General features: G+C 34.6%; 2 protein-coding genes across 2 annotated transcripts; one reads left to right on the forward strand and one right to left on the reverse strand.

Moving 5' to 3' along the window:
* Positions 1-345: 345 nt before the first annotated feature.
* Positions 346-9,567, forward strand: LOC120628001 (very-long-chain enoyl-CoA reductase). The gene is made up of 5 exons (XM_039896168.1): positions 346-603; positions 689-1,047; positions 1,647-1,863; positions 6,198-6,390; positions 8,439-9,567. The coding sequence occupies exons 1-5, from the start codon at positions 598-600 to the stop codon at positions 8,564-8,566; spliced, it is 903 nt and encodes a 300-aa protein (XP_039752102.1). The 5' UTR covers positions 346-597; the 3' UTR covers positions 8,567-9,567.
* Positions 9,568-9,569: 2 nt separating this feature from the next.
* On the reverse strand, positions 9,570-22,133 carry LOC120628006 (cilia- and flagella-associated protein 57). The gene is made up of 22 exons (XM_039896182.1): positions 22,043-22,133; positions 20,850-20,999; positions 18,728-19,007; positions 18,179-18,295; positions 17,497-17,654; positions 16,952-17,064; positions 16,767-16,872; positions 16,289-16,430; positions 15,953-16,157; positions 15,657-15,874; positions 15,438-15,586; positions 14,799-15,213; positions 14,580-14,720; positions 14,365-14,505; positions 14,129-14,272; positions 13,815-14,046; positions 13,543-13,736; positions 13,240-13,336; positions 12,438-12,607; positions 11,943-12,122; positions 11,612-11,806; positions 9,570-10,029 (listed from the first exon to the last, which is right to left on the reverse strand). Exons 1-22 carry the CDS (start codon positions 22,105-22,107, stop codon positions 9,820-9,822), a joined length of 3,822 nt encoding a protein of 1,273 aa, XP_039752116.1. The 5' UTR covers positions 22,108-22,133; the 3' UTR covers positions 9,570-9,819.
* Positions 22,134-22,457: the final 324 nt, after the last annotated feature.

Raw genomic sequence — 22,457 nt, forward strand, 5'->3', positions numbered from 1 at the left:
AGTTTAAAACTTTCTAGTTGTGACCATACATACGTAATGTTATATCATTAAAATAAAGTTCGTTTTTATCCAAAATCTCCTAAAAATACTTCCTAGTAAAAATCTGTGAATTCATTTTTATGTTATGTTACTACTTATGTTATGGCCTATGCGTGTCCTATCTTTATCCAGTCAAAGATCTTATTTATTTGTATAGGATTCCAATCCACCAGGCAGCAGGAGGTCTTAAAGGTGATACACCATTGCCTTTTCCCTACGGGAAAAAAGAACAGAAATGGCAGCTCCCCTTCCTATCATCATTTATCTGTCAGTTATCAATGCCACTTTATATTTATTTACGGGTCTGTGGTATGGCCTACGTCACGATAAATAGTGCTATACTCATTGGTGGGTTGTAAATTGAAAATACTATAAAATTTATGAATTTTAACTTGATTGCGTTGACATCGGGTGTAATACTTCGTAACTTTGCTAGTTGTCCACAATTTATATTCGTGACCTTTGCCTCTTTATTCAATCAAGAAATCCGGTCGGCATTCAAGCTTGTTGAAAAAAATCAATCTCATTAGCGTAGTACGAAATAACTTACTCACGATTATGGAGGTATGGATTGCATATCACTAATTTCTCTATTTTATAAAACTTTATTAGTATTGTTTTATCAATTCTTGGTGTATATTTATTGCAGATAGAAATTTTGAGCGTATCTGGTTCCAAACCTGTAGGGAAAATACGAGTAAATGAAGACGCTACAATCAAGGACGTAAAAGACAAAATTCATCGCAACCTTAAAACTTTTTTATACCCAGATAGACAATCAATTAAACTAGAAGCTAAAGGTAGATCCCTTAAAGACGAAATCACTCTTAAATCCTTAAATATTGATGATGGTGCAAAACTCTACTTGCAAGATCTTGGACCACAAATTTCGTGGAAGAATGTATTCTTGACTGAATATGCTGGACCAATATTTGTTTATCTTTGGGTGTACCGGAGACCCTGGATTTTATATGGAGATGTTTCATCACCCCCTGGACTCATAGCTAGGTATGAAAATGTTATTTATTGAATTTAACCCATTATAACTCATAAACTGGATTATGTATGCAAATGAGGAAATTATCTTACTCTATGAGGAAAAAGTTTCATTTAGTGTATTTCCAGCATTTGTATTATGTTTAGAATTTATAGATTGTAGTATAATAAATAAACATGGAAAATTACAAGTTATCAAAATTGAATTGTAATATATGTAAAACAATATATATAATTTTGTCAAAGCGATAAGATTAAAACAAATATTATCTTATATTCTTTGATGATTCGTTTGTAGGAGCTTATTTGTAATTATAAAAATTTAATTGAACTAGAGGTTATTGTGGGCTCTGCAGTACTAGAGTGTTTGCCACAAGATAATATTTATACCTATTTTCTAGTAATCAAATTATATTGTGGTGCTTACTAGTGCTGCAGCACTGCAGGCTTGGAAACCTCTAAGCTATACTTTAACACCACCTCACAAGAATGAAAAAATATACCTGTCTGACAGATCTATCTGAATACTGAAAACATTTAAATTAAAGGAGGTCTTACTTTTACTTTTGACTTTAATTAAATATTATAACATAATTTATTTATTTTTACAGCATAGCAGCAGTATGTTGGTCATTTCACTATGGAAAACGTCTACTTGAAACATTATTTATCCACCGCTTCTCCCATGGCACTATGCCCCTTAGAAATCTCTTCAAGAACTGCGCCTACTATTGGCTGTTCACACTGTACATTGCCTACCATATTAACCATCCATTGTATACTCCGCCAAACCATAGTTATGTGATTGGTGGCATAGGAGGATTTATGGTAAGTTTGCTAGTGATTTTAATTATTTTTTTTAAAGAGATTTTTACTAACTTTTTTAAAGAGATGTTTATTATTCTTCATTGCAATTATATTTTTGCTCTTGTACCTTTATCATTAGATTACACACCTCATATTTTTGGGTTTTTAAATACATGATTTTATGTACCAAAACATTATAACATTGAATTGGCACAAATTATCCTTGTTCTAAAGCCCTAGTTTGACAATAAATCTACAGCCAGCACCACTAATAGAAAATTTATTAAATAAAAATAAAGAGTTCAACTTTAAAGCATAAAGTATTTAAATAATATTATGGTTTATGTTATTTAATAAAGGTAAAATTTTTGTTAGTAATCATTATTTAGATTTTTAAATCTTATAAAATGTTTGATTTTATAAACAATTTGTGAAAAAGCATGTTCAGACTTATTATACTTTGTGCCCCTTTGTATTATGTTTTTTTTACTTAACATTGTTAGAGAGTTATAGATAGTCTGGAATTGCTTACTAAGGTAGACTTTACCTACCCTAAAATAAGAACATTTTACTATCCGTTTTTCTCTCCTTCCTAATGTTCTTTATACTGACCCCAACATTGACTTATTTTATAGTAATATAGTGTATGCTGCAAATGCAACCTATTAGATAAACTGTTGCATATTAGGTAAACTAAACTTTTAGGTATAGTTTGCTACATTTTTTAAATAATAAAAATAAAGAAAAGACTTGACCCAACTGACAGATCAATCAATGCTCAGGCTAAAAGATGTTATAATGTTTCAATTCTGTAAAACCATGAATGCTGCAATGCAAATCTTATATTATAACTTATAAGTCAGATGTGTCTTAATATTATTTTACTGCACTTGAATATATAGTTTTTTAGCATGTCCATACGGATATAATGCTACAGGAAGTGAATATTTTAAGTATTTCATTACATTGTTGTGATCATGCAATAATATTCTTTCAAAACAAGTCATTAGAGTCCTCACAACATAGTTTCTAAGTTTTATGGTTTTTTATATTATTCGTAATTTATTTTTAATAGAACATGGGGTCAATGTTAGTTGATGCATTGTACCGGATTTAAATACGATAAAGTATATAATAAAATGAAGGCTTTCCCAGCGGATTCCTCCGCTTGAACTATGATTTTTAACGAAACGTAAAAATAACCTACTAAGGCGTACTATCTCCCAGAATGGAGCAGATTTATCTGACTGTCTGATCGACCCCCTTTATTCAGCTCACGATTTCGCATTTCTTCTACCTTGCTTTGCAAATGCTATAATTTTAGACCGAAAACATATTCTTATAATACTGAAATAAAATATAGCATATGTATTTGAAAGAAATATTATTAAAATCGGTTCGTTAGTTTTGGAGTTTATCGATTACAAACAAAGTAATCAATCTATCTTCATTGTAATATTAGTATAGATTTAACAGTAGGTACGAAACAGGATATCAAATTAGTATTTTTGTATTTACTTTTAGAAACTAATAATTTTTAATTATTAAAATTAATATTAATTCTTACATAATATAATTCGTACCTTTAAAAATGTGGAAAATATCGCCTTGGATATTTAATTTGTTAAAAAACGAGAAATAAAAATTATTATTTAACGTTACATTATAGCTTGTGGTCAAAAGCGATATTTTGTTTATTATTAACGAACTTACATTGAAGTGCGATTGACTAATATGCCAATGAAGCAAAAACTTTTTTTTTCAATAGAACTGTTATGTCCTGAGTAAACCATAAATAAACTTTCATCTACTATATTAACCCCTAAAAAACAGATCGATGGTTCTAGAGATTAGTGCCTTCAAAGAAAAAAAATCTCTTCATGTTTTTGGTTTAGTAGTAGTCCACTGATCCGCACTGGGGAACCTTGGTAGCTACCGTAGCTAAGCTACGGCCTAAAACCCATCTCATTGTCGGAGACTTGTGACCTGTAGTGGACAGTGGGTTTATACATATATAATGATCATGATGATTCAATGAGAGATTCAAAATATCCATGTCAAATTATATTGGTAGTTAAAGCAAAGGAGTGAGGTATTGCACACATTTTTTTTCTCAAAGAAATTGTATTTACTTGAACGTTCAGGTGTGAGTAACGACTTATGACCCTAATTATACGTTTGATATTTTGCAAGCTAAGGTGAAGAGGCACTTATAAGAACTAATAAATAATTTATTATACTTTGTTCTTAAATCAGTATAGACTATATACCAACCGGGATGTTTTAACCGTTATTTTTCCACTAAAAACCTAAGTATGAGATGATTGAGAAACTTAAAATAATGTAACCCAGAGTAGCAAAATGTTGCTAATAAAATTCATTATTTTAATAAAAATTATGTACTACACGATTAAAGTACGCATTATATACTAATACTATATACCATATTATATACTATGGTTAAGTTGCAATAGCAGCTTTTGTGTTCTAAAATTTAATAATAACGCCGGTAGAACTAAACCGTTGGGTATATTTGTAACTTTGTATCCATATAATACAGAAAAAGGCGGTATCTAATTCTTATTCAAATACGTCGCTTTATTTATTATTAATGAACCTATTGTGATTACACTTGATAAGTAGGCACATAGCTGTTACTTTTTTCCCGATATTTTAATGAAATTGACGATGAAATTGGCGCAGCGGTGAGCGATGTAGTTTTAGTGGGAGGTCCTGGGTTCCATCCCTGGCCTGCTAGGGATGGGCAATTTGGGAACTATCAGAATTTTCTCTGGTCTGGTGGGAGGCTACGGCCGTGGGTACTTACCACCCTACCGACAAAGACTTGCCGCTGAGCGATTTAGCGTTCCGGTACTATGTCGCGTAGAAACCGATTTGGAGTATTGATTTTATATACCTAACTGTCCATTACCATCTTAGACTGCATCATCACCAGGTGACCACACAAGCAGGTGAGATTGCAGTCAGGGGCTAAATTTTAATGGAATGAAAAAAGAAGGAATCGAAACAAGGTAGAACTAGGTAGGAAACCGCGCGGCGCAGCTACAGTTAGAAAATATATTTTTGAATTTGTTGTCCGTGTTGAAAAAATACTCTCTGAATTAGTTGTCCGTGTTGAAAAAAATACTCTCTTAAGTACAGATAGAATAGCGTGCATCAACATCATCAACCCATTACCGGCCCACTACAGGGCACGGGTCTCCTCTCAGAATGAGAAGGGTTTAGGCCGTAGTCTAATGCGCTGGCCAAGTGCGGATTGGTAGCCTTCACACGCCGTTGGGAACATTATGGAGAACTCTCGGCCATGCAGGTTTCCTCGCGATGTTTTACTTCACCGTTTAAAGCAAGTGATATTTAAATAGCTTAGATTAAAAACGCACATAACTCCGAAAACTCGGTCTCCAATAAAGGAAAGCCGAAGCCTTAATCACTAGGCTATCACAATTCTATATCGCATAGCGTGCAATACTTAGTTACTAGTTGTTCTAATACGAAGATGGGGACTCTGTCTATCTTACGGGAAATCATATATTTTACGTCGACGAAGTCTTGCAAAACTAAAACTTCAATTATAATTTTGCTGTACACTTAAATATTTTTCTGTACACATTAATATTTATTAAAGGTTGCGGTTATCAGGTTTACCTTGATGATGTTTACGTATATTTTAAAGCATAAATAAAAGTGAATAACATATTGTTGCCTTTTACTTTAACACAAACCTTTTAAGGGCATCACAAGGTTTTTAATTATTTTTAATTTATTTATCAAATAATACCTATCTTTATCATACTAATACTTTCACGTTCACTTTTATCAATGTTGAGAAAAGTGTAGCCTGTATAACTTAGGAATACTGCAGTTTTTATTATCATTCTTTTGTATGTTTGTTTGTCCTTTACGCCCTAAGTCTAGACTTAATTTTTTGCGTAAAGTTGTAAGAACGGAGAGTAACGTAGGCTACTTTGTGTCCATATGTTAAAAACCTTGATAAACGCGGAAGACAAACTCTGGTAAATGCTAGTTTTCCTTATAAAAGTTTACTGAATTCAGATACAACCCTACTAAAAATACCAATCAAACAAACATACAAATATTTTATATTATTAGAAGATTTCAACACTACATCATCTCCTCACTTCTCCCTGGATGTAGTAGAGCATAGACACGTCACGCTACGTTAATGTGGGTTGACGGGCTTTTACGCACTTTGTTGGGCGCCTCCGACTAAGCTTAGTGAGGGCGTAAAGGAAGGGGAAAAAAACAAATAAACAAACGGACTTTAATATTTTTAGGATTTATAATATTATTAAGGATTTATTTTCTCTTTTCAGATCTGTGAGTTTGGCAACTACAGCGTCCACCTTTTATTGAGAAACCTGCGCCCCCCGGGCACTAAAGTTAGGAGCATTCCGATGCCAGACTTTAACCCCTTGTGTAAACTCTTCAACTATGTCTCCTGCCCTAACTATACTTACGAGTTTGGATCCTGGCTGTTCTTCGCTATTATGACTAAATGTGCTCCTGGTAAGTTAAGACATATTAAACCTGGCTTGATTTCAGTTTGGGTAAACGGTGATAATGGTTACGACTTCTGCTTAACATCGGGGCCAAGTTTGAACCCCGGCACGCACCTCTAACTTTTCTAATTTATATGCGTTGTAAGCAATTAAATATCACTTGACAAAACGGTGATGGAAAACATCGTGATGAAACATGCATGCCTGAGAGTTCTCCATAATGTTCTCAAAGGCGTGCGGAGGCCACCAATCCGCACATGGCCAGCGTGGTGGACTTTGGGCTTTTGTGTGAGGAGACACGTGCATTTCAGTTGGCTGGTAATAGGTTGATTTGATGACGATGGTTATGATTTCAGTAATTATTATCGTTTTAATCACAATAAGGTAAAAAAAAGGTAACGAAGTACTTTACGTCGGTACACGATTTTACTCTACCATATTTGGACGTAGTTAAAGGAAAGCAAAACAATCCATATTCAGACAGTTGTGAGACATTCAGGCTCTTGAAAGGAAACCCGGAAAAACTTCTGAACAGTTATGATGTGTTTCACACGCTCTGGCAATAGAAAGCTGATTTCAGTTGAAGTGTGGCAAAACAATGCATATATCAGAACAGCTTTTTACTGTAATGAAGTTCAATTACAGCTGTGCATGGAATACCACCTACTTCTACAATATATTATACTAGCTGTTGCCCGCGACTTCGTTAGCGTTTGTTTTTGTTTTTTGAGACACATGGACATTAAATTTAGGTTTTTGTACTGAAATTTTTCTTATAAAAAAAAATCTATTCCCGTAAACAATATCTGAAAAGAACTGTCTGACCAGTCTAAGCTCCTCCTATCCCTTACAAAAAATAGTAACCGTTATAGGACGAATCGAAATCGTTAGTTGATTTATATGCTAAAGGTTAACGAAGAACATTTCTAACATTTTTTATATAGTCCTTGTGTAAAATGGTCAAGCTTTTTCATCACCTCTTCCAAAGGAACTGAGCTTAATATCGGGATAAAAAAGTATCCTATATTAATTCTATTACCTACAAGAATATGTTTCTAAAGTTTCATGATGATCGGTTCAGTAGTTTTTGCGCGAAAGCGTAACAAACAAACTTACGTTAAACCAGTCTTGCCTGTAAACTTTTGCTTGCCTATCGGAGTTCCACAAGATAATTATCGGGAGGTTTTTGGGCAGAGATCGCTACCAAGCGATAAGGCCTTTAATATTCTACGTTTGTATTCGAACCGCAAAGAATCGGAAGAATCTGCACTCTTAAGTAGTTTATATTCTTGGGACACGCATACTTTTAATACGTACTTCGTAATTATCGTTTGCTAAGCCCATCAATGTGTATTGGAACAGCGTGAGGGCTTTGTATCAGTTATACATTTTGATGATGATAAATAAGTTTTGTAGGTGATTCGATTGCCATATTTTTAAAAATCTATAGCAGATAAGTTAGATATGAAGGTAAGATCAATCAAAATTTACGTTCAAAATGTGGTTTATAAATAAGTGTAAGAGATTCATTATCGACTCACATAATTTATGGATAATCATGCAGATTTAGATAGTACTCGTATATAAATTCGTCGTTTTATCTTGACCTTGAATCAAATTCTACAAAATGACAATGTTAACTAAACCTACTTGGATATTTTTTCCGAGCCACGCAAAAAGGGATATGTTAACTATTTGCTTTTAAATATAGATTTTATTTATAGTTCTCTACAAGTTTGCGCTTTAATGCAATATGTTAGTAAGTGATGCAGTCTAAGATAGTAGCAGGCTAACCTATGGTTTTTACACGACATCGTACCGGAACGCTAAATCGCTTGGCGGCACGTGTTTGCCAGTAGGTGTGGTAATTATCACGGGCTAAAGCTCCCACCAGATTAGACTAAATTCAGAAATTATAAATTTACAAATTACGCCTGCTGGGAACCGAACCCGGGCACCTCCCACTTATAAGACCACACCGCTCATTTCTCCGTAAGGAAGGTCGTCCAAAGCTTCTTTTATCATTTAATTTAATTGTTTGGTTTTTATTTGCAGCTGGAATATTTGCATTCGTTGGATTGTACCAGATGTCAGTATGGGCCCTCGGCAAACATCGCAACTACAAGAAGGAATTCCCCAACTATCCCAAAGGTCGCACAGCTATTCTGCCATACATACTTTAAAATTAATATACATGTATGTAGGACATTAAATATTTATTTAAATCTACCAGTGGAATTGGTAATTAGATATTTTAATGCTAATAATGAAACCAATGTCGTTTAAACGCGATACATTATGTAACAATACTCTATTGCACGCAGTTTTATTCAACTTTGATTAAGGTAGAGAATTAAACAACCCCATACCAACTTTGATGCCCGAAATTAATTAGTAATAGTCAAATCTAATCCAAAATCTTTAGATCGTAGATTACATTTAGTAGTGCTATCCACATTTTACTATTCCCTGTAATTATAGGCGGGCCTATACTAACTTTATTAATTTCCCTGACCTGCATTTTTTTTTAAATTTTTTATTGACTTTTGATCGTTAGTTTCATTTACCAAATCTATCCAATTAGATCCGGAAAACTTAAATCACCCATTCTTTAGTTTCCATTAAGATTAGATTTGACTTGTTAGACGCAGGATGGTGTCAATGCATTTCTATCATAGGTCAGTTCTGGATAGTAATTTAGACCGCCATTAGTTACATAGGACTCCCACAGGTGGGGATTGCTCAGGGCATCAAGTAATCTTAACAGCTCTTAGCCGGCACAGCAATAAGGGATATAATATTAAGTTGGATAAACTTTTAAAAGACTGGTGAAGGAATAAATGTTTTAGGTTAGAATTTAGGTTTGAATGTTATGTATCTGTGCTTCAATTAATTAGTTTTGTTGGGACTGTAAAATAGTTTGATATTTTTCTACTTTTATTTAATAGCTTCATCATAGGTCACAGGTATTTATTAACACAGTTGTGTAAATTTTAAAATAGACATTAAATAATTATGTATTTTTCCGTATATTTGTTATGTTGGGTACTGAAAAATAGTTTTAATTTAAGTATTTTTTTCCTGTTGCAATATCTTTGTCTTAGGTGGTTTAAGGTTGTTAATGTATGTTTATTAATTATTGATATAAAGGCATTTAATAAAATGTATTATATTCTACATTATAGTTCTCATTTTATTAATCAAGATATATAAACTCGGGGACAATATGTTCTGAGTTGTTGAGTCATTTGAATCCATGTCTCAATACGATCCTTACCAGGCAGCCATACCGTTTCCTCAGTGCATTTTCTATATATTTTAATCGCAGCTAATATTAAGTTCCGTGAAAAAGTTTTTAACATCATACTAAACAAACTTAAGAGAGTGTGGAATTTTCCTACCATCTAAAAAAATCCTATTCCAATCTAAGCGTTGTTCACGAAATTGGATCACGTGGATACTCGGTCGATACATCTTGAGTATTATCATCTTGAGTCGGTGCATATTCTATATTCATGCCTGATGCATATCCAGCATTAAAATTTTGCGGCTGCGAAAATCCAGTAGCCTCGTCGTCCAAGCATCTGACCTTGCCAAGTAGACGTTCATTTTCTTCCTTCAGAGCAACAATGATTTCTTCTTTTTCCTATAATTATAAATAACAATAAGATACGCTTAAAGTTTACACACAAAATCAACACTATTTTTGCGATTCGGGAAATAATAAAATTACATTCAGAGTTAAGAACATGCAGAAACTGGGTGCACGACTAATATTGAAGCATCAAAAAACACTCCACTTTAGATTGGTTTCTCGAACAAATGTTTAGTCACTTCATACCATTTAGCATTTTTATAAATAATTATTTTACCCCTAATATTCTAAATGTTCACCATAAAATGGGAAGATGGGAAAAAGTTTGTGAGCTAGCAATATTCCACGGGTGTAAACGAAGACGTGCGCGGCGCTGCGTTTTCACTATTTTTGGGATACAATAATGGCTGAGTCTGAGTGTTCTTAATTCAATGGTCCCAGTTTCTCGTCTAGAAATCAGAAAGAAATAGGGGAGGAACATAACACAATAATTTCTTTTTTTTTCCTCTCTGTAAAATGCTACTTTTTACCATGTTGCAACCTTGATTTACTGACTCTCATTTTTTTTTTGCCATCCTTCCTAATATTAGAAATGCATGTTAGTTTGTTATTGTGTATTAATTTGTTATGTGTTAGTGTGTTTGCTTGTCCTTCCTTCACGCCCTAATTAAGCAACCAATGAACTTGATTGTATTCGTAGAGCTAGGAAGGAGAGTTACTTTATCCCAGGAAAACAATCTGTTCCCAGGGGATTTATTTATACTATAATTAAAAATGTCACGCACGTAAACTCTACAGAATAACTGATATTCCTTCTTCAACAGCCCGTCTTTTTTTTCACGCACGTGTTATCTAGGAACCAGGTTCCTTCCCGCGGTGTTTCCTCGTATTGCAGAACCACACTATGTTATGAGCTATTCGTAATGCGGCTTATTCGCCCGACTATAGAGGTGTGTAGGATTTACGTCTACATTTTCTTTATTTCACGCATTAAAAATAGCGAATACGCGTATCCGTCGATTTCTCCATCATCAACAGCCTATTATCACACAGACGGTGATCACAGTAGACGGTAGTAGTAGCACAGAGAACGCTGCTGCCCGCTCTCCGTTATATTCCCTTGTAGCCTCGTACGACACCCGCGGGAAGAAGATGGGGGTTCAGAAGGGTTCAAAAACCAATCAAAGGATTATCTCCGTTGATGTGTCTCAAAAATATGCAAAATATGCACATAGACGACCCACACTTCGACCACGCATTCGTTCACTTGCAGCGACTGAGTTTCGACATAAAAAAGTACTGTCATAATTCGCAAAGATCTCACTTATTTGGCATACCAGCACGAAGTGTGGATGCAGTGTAGTTCTCACACATGACAAATATTATTGCGAAAACGACCTAGTAGTTAAGACCTAGACCTAGCCCTAGTAACGCAGTGTAGTTGCGACAATAGTTTCAATATGGAGATTCTCAAGGGACGTAAGTATAAAAAAAGCTCTAACGCTGGCAACAGATTGTCAATTACGTACTCTGATACTGTAAATGATCATGGGCGGTGTTAGTGACTTCAGGTGACTCGAACGCTCGCTTGCTTTCTATTTATTTATAAAAAAATTAAAGTAAGTAAGCGAACCTCAATTTTCTGCTTAAACTTCTCGTCAAGTTTTTCGCGATCCTCGGTAACGTGCTTCAGTTTGGCGCGGGCGGTGGTTGGGGGAATATAGCGCGCAGAGAGACCGAGTATAGACTCCATTTGAAAGCAGCGAGTCCTCGTAGACTTCAATTCTATTCTCAAATTGTTTATCTCCCCTAGCAGAGTGCAATTCTCCTAAAAATACCAAAGCATATAATTTTGTAAAATAAAACCCCAAAAATAATCTTGAGGTTAACAGCCTCAGCCATTCAACGTTTGATTAAACGCGATCAAATCACTGACAAATGACACTTGCACCTTAAATACTTACGTCCATAATTTTCCTAATATCGCTCTTCGAGCCACCCAGCGACTTTGATAATTGCGTTCTGAGTCCAGCCAATTGCTTCTCGAGGTGTTCCCGTTGGCGATTGAACTCTCTAATAGCCTCGTCTTCAGCTACTCGACTGCGTAAGAAGTCGATATCCTCCACATATTTTTGGAACAGGGCCTGACAAAGACCTTTCACATAAGTTTTTTTATAAATATTAATATATAGTACATAAAAGTAATAATCTCAATGGCCAATATGATGCCAGTCACAAAACCTTCAACGTCTTAATCGTTCTGACCAGTATCAGTGACCAGTCGGAAATAAGTGTCATGTATTCTGTAGTGAGGCTGATCAATTAAAGTTAAATGAGGTTAAACGAAACCGCAAACTAATAAAACACAACACTATGAATATGAATTAACGTGAGGAAATTCGCATAGGTACATCCTAATCATCCTTAATATCACTGTTCTTACGACATCTTATACCAACCTTCACGCTCAGTTTCAACTGTGTAGGATCTTGAAAGTTAGCAGTCATATTATGCAGGTCAATTTTAATTTTCTTTAAGGTGTTTTTCAAAGTTAAATTTCGATCAGCTTCATGTAGGAAATCTTTCTTAGCTGATGTTAGTTTTTCATTCAGCTGATTGATCTTGAGTTCTGAAAAATTAATACTTAGGTATATTTTTACAAATATAAGGTACGTACGTCCTATCGATTGTTATCGATCTGAACGAGATTTTAGCACTAAATAATAATAAATATAAAAAGAACAAAGTACTAACCCTTGAAGAACTAAGTACCAAAATTTAACTATGTCGAATGTATGAACCTGTTAGTATATATAAATTTATTATTTTACGACTACCTACACTATCTACTTATTATGTGTACGTTGATGAAACTATAAAATTAAACTATGTGCTATTAATGCAAGAAAATAAAAAAAAATACAAACAAAACAACCAATAAACCTTAAATGATTTACAGTTTTATATCTCTATATAAAAAAATATCATAAAGCCTAATCTACCAACAGATTTATGCAAAGCAGAGTTAAAAAAATTACAACTGAATATTACCGCGAAAAGCCTTTTGCTTTAGAAGATTTTCTAAAGATACTTCCAATTCTAGTATACGTAACTTTTTCATCTTTATGTCGCGTTCTAATGGCTCAATCTGTAGTGAAAATATTTACAGAATCAATAACAGCTGTAACTTTTTTGATAGGACTCTTATAAAAGAAGCTATCATCTACTCTACACAAATTTTTTGCTTGTCTAATGTCATACCGAGATCATGTTTAGTATTCAATAACTTAAGTTCTTCGTTCTCCATATCATCTATTTGAACCTTCAACTCTCGAATAGTCCTTTCTTTGGGTTCTATCTAGTTTATAATTTAATAATTAATTAACCTTCACACTTATTTAAAAAATGGTTCATGTAAATACATGCCTAATAAAAACATTTTGTTCATACTCACCTGAATTAACCTGACTGATCGGAGAGGAATAATATAGTTTACATTTATTGCTGATACCTAAATCAGATATGATAGGATTATGAATAAAGTGTATGTAAAACTCTTTATACCTGGTTTTTTAACTCCATTATTTTGAAGTTTAATACGAATTTATATTTTTCTAATTCTTGCTTCTTACGCTTTAGTTCATATATTCTCTTTTCTTTGTCTTGAATTGTACCATCTCTTTCAGATATTTCTTTTTTGAGGTCAGCTACATCTCGTTCCAGAGTGGAAATAACTTTTTGGAACTGCTTATGTTCAGCTACAATTGCAGGATTTATTTTATTACATACAATATTTCAATAGATTACTTATAGAGTAATTAAAAACTATGTATTACCTTTAAGCTGTGATACTTGATGCTTGAATTCATCAATTTCTTTGTGTGCTGAAATCAGCTTCTTTTTCATAAGACCAGTCTCTCCTTTTAATCTTACGTTCGCATCTTTTTCTTCTTTAAGTTGAACCTCGTATGCTGTTCTTATTTCTATAATTTCACGATCTGCATCTTCTTCTATGGAAGACTTTATTGTTTCGTGCTCTCTTTTTTCCATTTCCGCTTGCTCTTGTAACTATGCAAACATTTCTTTATGTGTATATCGCAGTTTTGCGTATATGCATATTATATATTTTTCAAGTAAATACTCAACTCACCTCTTGAAGCATTACATCTTTTTCTTCCAGCCTCACTTCAAACATTTCATTTATCTGTCTCAGAGCTTGTCTCTTGCTTTCTGCTAAATCTTCCAATCTTTGTTCATATTCCTTTCTCATGCGAGCTGTTTTGTCTTCAAGGCTCTATAAAATGAAACAAAGCACAAATTTGCTCAAATTGGTATGACCTTTAGTTAATAATGCAATAAGCATTATTCACGAAAAAAAAATTTTACCTGATACCTATCATATTCGCTTATAAGTCTTATATTAAAATCTGCTTCCAAAGCTTGTAATGTTCGTTCATGACCAGATCTTAGTTTCGCAATATCTTGTTGTATCATTCCTATTTCGTGAGAGTGTTCGTTTTCCATTTGCTAAAATATAAACAAAGGGTATTATAAACATTCAGGTGTCATGATTTCTTACTTCTATTTATATTTTACTTTACCTCGTTCTTCTCTTTTAGTTCTTCGATAGCTGCACAGTAACCTTCATGTACTTCTTTTAATTTTTCAGCTTGCGTAGCTTCTGCTTGACGAAGTTGATATGTGTGTTCGGTTTCCAGTTCACCCATCCTCGTACTAAGCAACTAAAATTTTTAAAAGTTTTTCTTATTAAACAATTAATTGTTTTTTAGCTGGATAATTAATGACTTTACACCACTTACATTTATGCTATTAATTTTCTCTTGCAAATCCTTCTTACTTATTAAAATCTCCTTAGAATATGCAAAATCTTTGTCTAATGCTATAGCTCGCCCATCAGCATTAGTCAGTCTCCATAAACAGATAGAGGAATCTTCGGCTACTGATACTAAAGTTTGATCGTCATACGATAAAGCGATTCCAATCACTTTTTTATTGTGCATATGGAATTCATTATAGATAGCCTTGTCTAGCAGAGGTAATTGAACTGCAGCAACTCCACCATCGCCACCCGTAATAAATAGCATTAAATCCGAACGTGACAGCACTATTGTATCCAGCGCGCAACCAATAAGTCCTAAATTTCTGCGGATTGTATTCGAACCAATTTCCTTAATTTCTCCGTCAGTGCCCACGCCATATGTGGTTTTCCCATTGCTGTAAATAACATTATAGCAAAACTCAGGAAACTTAACACAACGCACAACATAATTCATGCCAATTTATTCTTGACACAAATAAAAGGTTAAGGCCAAATGCCGAGCGCTATTGTTCTGTGAGTAAATCACTCAACTTAAAACGCTACTAATTATGTCAAAGGTACTCGTATCTACATACCATTGACGAAAATAACTACAATTAACACATCCAATCAAACTTACCTATTTACTGCACACGCGTTAAACTGATTCGTTTTAAGTATAACTTCACCAACTCTTTGGCCAGAAGACATGTTCCATTCATATACGGCTCCCTCCGTGCCACATGATACCAATGTCAAATCATTGGCAGACCAAGCTAAACTAGTTATCTGAAAATGGAAAGCATCGTAATATATTGTAAGAAATTAAAATACGTTATAATCAATGAATCATACTAACTCTTCCGTTATGCCCCTTCAAGTTGTAAACATTTTGGAAAGAAACAGAGGAAAACACTTGTATAATTTGACTGTTAACAGCTGCAAAGAGATGACCGTTCGTACTAAATTTTGCACGTTTGCAATTACGAATGGGGAATTCACGCATAACTTCAAAATCATCAATTAAAACCACCATAAAACGTAACTTATCTGAAAATCCCACGATCGCAAAAAGTCCTGCAACAACACGATAAATTGTTACCAAGTTCGTTAAAATCATAAAGAGTCTTAAAGAATTTTGTAAATATGGGTTACCAGTTGGATGTAAGGACACACAATGTATCTCCTCTTGATACAATTTAATCAATTCCACATCGTCGGTCATATAATTCCAAACTCTAATACTCTTGTCTTGTTCACCGGATGTCATAAATATTGGTTTCCAAGCGCACATCGATAAGGAATTAATCCGACCGTAATGCATAGCAGGACCAAGTTCAGAAAATGGGATTTCTGGATTCTAAACAGAAAACAGAAAGTAAATTTTTCATTCTCCTTTTTTTTTTCTCTTGTAACTTAAAAAATTACTTTAAGTTTTACATAAACAACCCTTGTATATCGGAGAGTTATTGTTTCATGCAATTGGCTTACCTGAAGCATATGCTGTCCGAATAGTTTCACATAGTATAGTTGCTTTCTTAGCGTCGTTATAAGAAGTGTCTCCTGATTTGGATCAATTGTTATATGTTGAATGGCATCTAGAGGTGACCATAGTGGATGTTCTCTGGTATGTCTTGAAGATTTAAACTTTATTTTATTAAATAAGTTGTTGCTATGTAGTGACGGTAGATTAGAATCAAAGTATGGGATATAGGGAATATAAAGGAGAACGGACAGCAGTGTCCTCGGTTCTACTACTACTGTGATCACCCACGTCTGCCCAGCGTGATAAGTACTATGAGCAAACTGTCCCAGTAGAGGTCTTTAGTCCAACATTAAATTGTTATAGACTATTGATGATGATATTTAAAAGTAACGGTAATTCTTTTTTTTTAATTAACTAGTCTGATTAAAGCCTTTACTTTAATTAGGCTTATTTAATTTGTCGAAATTACGAAATCCTACTTACTTGTACGACTTTTTCGAAATTCTATACACATTCCTTTTACGCCAGTGATGAGGGGTTTCTTTCTCAAACATATGAACGTATCCTTGGCCACAGGCGAAAGCAAATCCTGTAAGTATTCTTTCGGTCAATTAAAATTATTAACGGCCATGCTAATTTATTGTGATACAGATTAAGCAAAAGCATACCTTTCGCAAAATTTGTGAAATGTTCAACAGGATAACTTTCAGTTTCAATAATGCCCTGTTCACTAACAGTTCCGTCTTCTCTGGATGAGCTGGTCTTTTCACCTTCTGCAGCCCTTGAAATATTTTTATACATCACGGGATTGCCAAAAGGTTAATCTGACTCATCTTAATCACCGTCAGTTACATCGGCCAGCTGTATGATCTTTTTATGTTCATTTATGTTACTGGTGTGGACAGTGAAGTTGTTTATTAGGTCGTTGGCGGTGGTTTGGAAGAAACAGACTGTTTTGAAATTATTTTTTAAAGTTATAAAACTTAAATCTCAGTCGTCTTAAATAAGAGGAATGATTGTTGAGATTCTGGCAATAAACTCTGTATTTTTCTATGTTTCTGGTTCATCTATAGCATATTAATGGTGTCAAGCCTCCTGTCTCATAGACGAGAAAGGTTTAGAGCCTTAACTTGCTACGCTGCTACTCCAATTTGGGTTGGCGGATTTTTTCTCGTTGGATCGAATAAAAATAAATGAAATGTTTAACTCTTACTCAGCATCAACTTTTTTAAGTGACATTTCTGTTATATCAAGGGCTCGAAATATGCAGTTTTGTCGCAGTTCGCCGTTTTCCACCATCATGATGATTCCGTTATCCGTTCCAAACATGATACGATCAGGGGTCAACCACATGCAAGCTGTTACGTTAATCTAAAAAATATATCAAAGTAAAAAAGAGTACTAGTATCTGTTAAAACACCACAAACTGTTATAGAAACGAAGATATAGACTTCAAATTTCTATGACCCCCATCAGGGCAGGCAGGAGACAAAAATTATATCCCCCGATTATATCTCCTAACAAGTTATATAATTAACGTGTCCATCTGCTACGTATAATAAATAGGAGAAGTTTATCCCCTTTTATTATTACACATATATTACTTCGATATTATTTCCACTTCTGCGCCAGTGCTCTGAGATTTGATAAAGCTGTGGGAGAAGATGACTTTTTTTACTAACCGTGCAGAAATCTATAAAATGCCGAAAATATGTTTTGTTGTAAATACATCTATAAGATAATTTAGATGTACACTTTATATTATGCTTTACCTCCATGAATTTAAGGTAGTGGTAGTTTTTGTACATTTGCAAAACAAAATGGATAAAAAAAAATAATGGTGCTGATTTTAATGTCCGCAATTTTCATAATAGGCAGTACATATATCTACTTACATTTTCAGCTTTACACCAACCCCATTGCCTCCATACAGTTTCTGCTACGTTCATAATTCGAAAAGTAGACGGCCCTGTTATAACCACAAGAGTTGCATCTGAAGGGTTACATTGTACCTGACAACAATAAAACTCTTTGCACAATCTAATTCGACCAAGCAGAACTTGTCTATTTGAGATGTGCGTGCTTTCCGCGTAGGTTCCTACCTAAGACTAGACCTATTATTGAATCAAGGTGGTTTAACTTTTTTTTGTTTTTGTCATATTTTTCACTGGAAATGAAAAACAAGTCAAAAATAGAAATTTAATCGAACAAAAAACCTTCAATTGGACTAAACATTCAACCGGAATTGAAACGTTTTTGTAGTATTGTATACCGTGATATACAATACTACATTATTTTATATCACGGTATGACACTTAATAGTCGATTAATGAACGGGCGATGTGACGCGCTGTGTCGTAGAATGCAAGTTTGTATGGGACAAAAGTTATGCGAAGATTTACGCTAATAAAGGGATAATACGAGTATAAAAAAAAAATTCTTACGCTTTCAACAGTTCCTTGAGCGCTAGGATTTTGAGCTTTAGCGTGGCTCTCAACTTTTCCCTTATCCCAGTTGTAATAATACAAATACCAGTCCGGTTCTCCAGTTATCGCTACCAAGTATTTCGAATCGAACGTGAATTGGACGCAGGCGAACTCTCTCGCCGTTGAATTTTCAAACGGCACAGTTAGTATTTTACGTCTCTTATATGTTGTTAGGTCGTATATAGTTATTATAGGTTTTTGACCCTCTTCAGCTATTTCGTTCAAAGCTAGCCACCGTCTAAAATAGCATTTTAATCAATCTTAGCTTAGCACTTCTTTTAGCTCACACTGTCAGAACATAAAAACAATGAGAATATGTACTTGGTACAACTCTAGGTAGGTACATCTCTAGCAACGTACCCAACGTTGTTAGAGTACATGTTTCGCCGAGTGACCGAGCAGATACTCGAGTTACTCGGAGGTTTCACATCTTAGGGAAGCGAGAACAGGTTTATACAGGCACGGCAACCTAGGCTGCGAACGAGCGGTCACTCAGTTCTCACTTAAAGTGTATTTAATGCAAGTTTAGTACGTTTCGCATACAAGTCTCAGGTGTCTTTTATGCAAGTTTAATACGTCACGTTTCTACGAAGGAAGTGTCGTTTATGCAAGTTTAGTCTGTCTCGTAGGTATATAAAAAGGAAGTGTCGTTTATGCACGTTAAGTTCGTTTCGTATATAGGTCGCAAGTGTCTTTTACCCACGTTTAGTAGGTTTCATATACAGGTCACAGGTGGCTTTAATGCAAATTTAGTATGTCTCTTATAAAGATCGCAATTGTCTTTTATGCAAGTTTAGTACGTTAAGTATACAATTCGCAAGCGTCCTTTATGCAGATTTAGTACGTCTCGTATACAGGTCGCAGGTGTCGTTTATGCAAGTTTAGAACGTTTCGTATTCCGGTCGCAAATGTCTCTTACACAAATTCAGTACACCTCGCATACAAGTCGCAGGTGTCTTGTACGCAGGTTTAGTACGTTAAGTTATCAGGAAGCAAGTGTTGTTTATGCGAGCTTAGTACGTTTCGTATACAGGTCGCAAGTGGCTTTAATGCAAGTTTAGTAAGTTAAGTATAAGTACAAGTCGCAAGTGTCCTTTATGCATATTTAGTACGTCTCGTACAGAGGTCGCAGGTGTCGTTAATGCAAGTTTAGAACGTTTCGTATTCAGGTCGCAAGTGTCTCTTACGCAAATTCAGTACGTCTCACATACAGGTCGCAGGTGTCTTTTATGCAAGTTTAGTACGTTACGTAACTAGGAAGAGAGTGTCGTTTATGCAAGTTCGTTTCGTGTTCAGGTGGCAAGTGTCTCTTACACAAGTTCAGTACGTTGCGCGCATACAAGTCACAGGTGTCTTTTATTGCAAGTTTAGTACGTTTCGTATTCAGGTCGCTAGTGTCTCTTATGCAAGTTCAGTACCTCTCGCATACAGGTCGCAGGTGTCTTTTATGCAAGTTTGGTACGTTACGTACCTAGGAAGCAAGTGTCGTTTATGCAAGTTTAGTATGAATGAATAAATGAATGAATACACTTTTATTGTAAGTACACCACATAAACATATAGTAAAATAAAATAAAAAAATAACAAAAAGTATACAATATGTCTTGTATAAAGGTATACAAGACATATTGTATACTAATGTCGGTAAGTGGACCTAGGTATTACATACAAACATTCCTAAGTAAGAACTTACTTTAGGATAAAAGCTGGAACCAGATATGTGAGGCTAGCTCTATATGTTATTTAAACACAGTATGAAAGAGATAATACCTACCTATATTAGTTCGGTGTGTTTGATCTCTTAGTTACTGCCGTATATCTGCCGTGATAATTAAAAAGGCGACCTACTGACATTTTACTAAACCAGAGTTTCAGACATGTCCTGCATGTTCAGTTGGAGTTCCTACCTACAAGTTTAGCCTTTTCTTTTCGATGTCCTTCCGTTCCTGTTTACCCAAAAGGACGTGTTAGATTCGTAGGTGGAGCTGCAGATATAGGTAGCCTTATAACAGAGGCAAGTTAGGCTTTTCGCACGAGTGCTCTGTCTACAACTTAACTTACTCTGATGTAGATAATATTACCTGTTTGGCGCCAATATTAACGACTTGATAGGCTTATGTTTATCCTGGAGTCTGATAAACTTCTGTTTCTTTTGAATGTGGTTGTGTATCACTATAACACCACCGGCTGGATATATAATCTCGGAGTCAGTCATATAATGAGCATTATATCTGTGGAGTATCATTAGGCTTTACTACACATATTATGAAACTAGCTTGTTTCGATTTCATAAATGGCATCTATTCTTTGTGTTTCAACCTGGCAGGAACATAACTGTAACAGTTCCCGGGATAGAAACATCATATTACCTGGACATAGCCAATATAATGTTTTTATATATCTAGTATACACAAGTTGCAGCTACGCACTGGCGTGCACTTCGTACATTCACAAAAGCACTGCCTACCCAGTAGGAGGAATTTTTTTGGCGTTCTTGGCAATCTTTGCATACCCTGGTAAGAATACCTAGCTGCACTGGCACGCCTCTGCAGCTACGGACTACGAGTTGGGATTTTATCTCAAAATAGTAAGACTGAAACACTCATTTGTCTGCCTGGATTTTACTTAAGGTTTATTTTATTTATTTAGAAAACTTTATAACGAAACTAAGAAACACACAAGAAAAGAAGAAAATAAAATTAAAAACAATAAAAAAAAAGAAGTTAAATACAGTTGTGTGCAAAGGCGATCTTATTGCAAAAACACTTACAGACAACCTTTGGTGAAAATAATAATAGAAAACATGAAAGAGATTTATAAAATTTTAATATACCTATACCCTTTTAGTATATTAGTTAGGCACCATATTCCGTAGGTACCGGTAGGTCTTTTTAATGAATGTCATATTGCTGGACCCGTGCCTCCTTTCTCATAGGAAAGATATAACATGAACTCACCACTCTGCTATAAGACGGTTTAGTAGGCTGTGAACTATTATTATGATGTAACTGATTTCTTAAACACTGTTTGTATTTTCTAAATAATACAGGTCAGTGATATTTACTCTTTCTTCTTCATGTAAGTTTTTAGTGTTTTCTACTATTGCGAAGGGGTGAACTGCATGTATTTAGGTAGGAAATGGTTGCAGTAGAATTTTCTTTTTCAGAATCGCAGTTATAGCAGGCGAGGAATAGAAATTGTTTTGCGTTCTTAGATACTTAGCAGGTAATGCTATCTTTCAGATTATGAAAAATAAGACATTTGTTATACTTACTGAATATCCGTTCGCAAACCATAGAAAATCCTTGCAGATATATTTGGGGGTGTATTAGTACCCATTTTTATAATTCGATTCTTTTACTTGTAAGGAGTATTAGTTGTGCTAGACAAAGTTAAATACAACAGAAAAAATCATTGAAATGAAAGTCATAACAACAAAGACGTATGTTACGGTTGTTATGGAAACTACTGCGACAGGTCACAGGGCCAGTGATCACTTTTTGAAATTTCACTGCGATTTTCGCTTGGTTTAGGTATTATTCTTTAATTTACGGTGGGTATGTGGTTGCATTTCTGTGGTTGGTTTTAATTTATGGGATTTATGGATTGTTACTTAATTGTTTGTTTACCAAACTAGTGAAGAAAACTTAACCATGCAGAGAAACATTTACTTACTAGGTATGTAGAAT

Source organism: Pararge aegeria, chromosome 2 (assembly GCF_905163445.1).
Source record: "Pararge aegeria chromosome 2, ilParAegt1.1, whole genome shotgun sequence".
In the NCBI taxonomy this organism is placed as follows: domain Eukaryota; kingdom Metazoa; phylum Arthropoda; class Insecta; order Lepidoptera; family Nymphalidae; genus Pararge; species Pararge aegeria.